Here is a 2500-nt window from a genome sequence, read left to right on the forward strand (position 1 = left end):
TTTATAGTGATTCTGTAAGACACTTTGTTAGTTAGGAGTAATGTAAAGCTCGTAAAAATTGACAAGTTTATGAAACGGCTAGAGTTGAAACCTAGTGTATTGCAATGGAATGATATCCGTTGGAAATTAGAATTTTTTTTTACAGCGATTTGGTTCTTAGATCTCCGTTTTGAAATGAGAGTAAAAACTACCAAAGATCGTTGCTTATATATTACGTTTTGAAAATAGTTATTTACCACCACCCGAGGCTTCTCAAACAAACGGAATGAAGATAGAACTACCGTCATCCACAATGTTCAGCAAGCGAACAGTAGGTCTTATTATAATCTCATTGATACTTTGATTTATTTCGTATAACATCATTAGTACTTTCAGGTTTATTTTTTAACCAGAGGTGAATTTTGATATTATTTATCAGGACCGCAATTTTCCGTACTTTCGTGGTTCTGAAAGCCACTGTAAAGATCATCAAAATATGTTTCGTAATTATAGTTAATATTTAATTACAATATTATATATCAAAATTGGAATGTTTACTTTATTTTCACCATTTTTTTATATATACCACGATTAATCATTACCTATAAATTGTACTCATAACTATTGTACAAAATAAGTTTACTCTGTTTGCATACAATAAAATATCGATTTCTTCGTTTGGAATTCATCAGTCTTTCATCTGACCCAAATAACTCCAGAACACGAGGGTCTGTGTAGACGCATCCGGAATAGTCACTCTGCTTATATAAATGGGATCGAAAGACATCCTTATGCAACTGCCACATCCTTTAGAGCCTCCTTGGTCACATTTGTCGCGCATGGCACAAGACGTGGATCTGAATACCTCGTTACGTCACGATTCCAGGTCACCCCTTTTCTGAATTCATTTGCTCCTCGAAAATGGCATCTTGTTTTTATAATATACGACTTGTTTTATTTGAAGGTAGTTTATTTTTATTTATTTACAAGCCTCCCTGAAGAACCATAGGGGCTCTCACTCGATTTATGCTGTGCAGGAACTGTAATAATTGGAATGCACTGATGTTCCCAATTTAGCGTTAAGACCGTCACTTCATTAATCTTATGTAACAACTACAGTCTATTGGAATCCATTATTTGCACATTCCAACTATGTATAATCCAATTGGAACCTTTCTATCGATTTTCTTTTCAAATTTGCACATTCCATTCATGTATAATCCAATTGGAACCTTTCTATCGATTTTCTTTCCAACCAGCATTGAAGACCAAATAAAGAAAATAAAAAGAGAGTTTTTACGTTTATGTACGATCACCTTTTTTCAACCATGTCCGTTACCACCTTGTGTCGCAGATAACGGGTTCGGGCCCCGCTGAGCCTGGGGCTGCTGATGCTGAGGGCCCGAGAGATTCCACGCTGACGCCTCACACGTCCTCGGAGGAGCGCCACGTCAGCTTCGAGGAAGATGGGGGCGTGCCCGGGGAGGATGCGCCGCCGAAGAAGATGACCGCAAGGGAACGCTGGTATTGGGCCTTCGATAAGATCGTCGCACAGTACAATGTGAGTACCCGGATTATGCTGTTTTCGGATCTTGGTGGAAGGTCATATAAACTTGCAGATTTTATCATTCTTAATTTCAAATTTTGGGTTAAATTATGAATTCTTTCAAATTGTTGGGTAGATTCTTAATTCTTTCGAATAATTGGGTAAATGCTTGATTCTTTCAAATTGTGGGATACATTTCTAATTCTTTTAAATAAAGGGATATATTCTTAATTCTTTCAAATTCTGGGATGCATTTCTAATTCTTTTAAATAAAGGGATTAATTCTTAATTCTTTCAAATTGTGGGATACATTTCTAATTCTTTTAAATAATGGGATAAATTCTTAATTCTTTCAAATTGGGGGTAAAATTTAATTCTTTTTAATTGTGAGGTTAAATTCCTAATTATTTTGAATTGTGAGGTCAAATTCTTAATTCTTTCAAATTCTAGGGTAGATTCTTAATTTTTTCAAATTGTGAAATAAGTTAATTCTTTCAAATTAGGGGGTAGATTCTTATTTCTTTCATATTGTGAGGTTATATTCTTAATTCTTTCAAATTGTAGGATAAATTTTTAATTCGTTTAAATTGGGTAGTAAATTCTTTTAAATTGGAGAGTAAATTCGTAATTCTTTTAAATTTGGGAGTAAATTCCTAATTCTTTCAAAATGTGGAATAAATGTTTAATTCTTTTAAATTGAGGAGTAAATTCAAGTCTTTTAAATTGCGGAGTAAATTCTCGATTTTTTCAAACGGGTTAAATTCTTGATTATTTCAAACTGGGGAGTAAATTCATAAACCTTTTAAATTGGGTCGTAGATTCTTAATTCTTTTAAATAGGGGAGTAAATTCTTAATTCTTTCAAATTATGTGGGGGGGGGGGTTAAGTTATCTTGGTTATTTTCTTAAAGGATCATGTGTGGGACTGAAATAAGTAAGGAATAATTCATTTTTGGTGGTTCCCATTAGTCTTTCA

The 2500-nt window shown here is 33.8% G+C and overlaps 1 protein-coding gene across 1 annotated transcript in view; it reads left to right on the top strand.

Moving 5' to 3' along the window:
• Positions 1 to 2500, top strand: part of LOC137644624 (serine-rich adhesin for platelets-like) — a 739321-nt gene that overhangs the window by 727213 nt on the left and 9608 nt on the right. The window contains exon 29 of the mRNA XM_068377577.1: positions 1334 to 1581. Within this exon, the coding sequence (XP_068233678.1) occupies positions 1334 to 1581 (248 nt within the window). The remainder of the gene's footprint in view (positions 1 to 1333; positions 1582 to 2500) is intronic.

Source organism: Palaemon carinicauda, chromosome 7 (genome assembly GCF_036898095.1).
Source record: "Palaemon carinicauda isolate YSFRI2023 chromosome 7, ASM3689809v2, whole genome shotgun sequence".
NCBI classification, from domain to species: domain Eukaryota; kingdom Metazoa; phylum Arthropoda; class Malacostraca; order Decapoda; family Palaemonidae; genus Palaemon; species Palaemon carinicauda.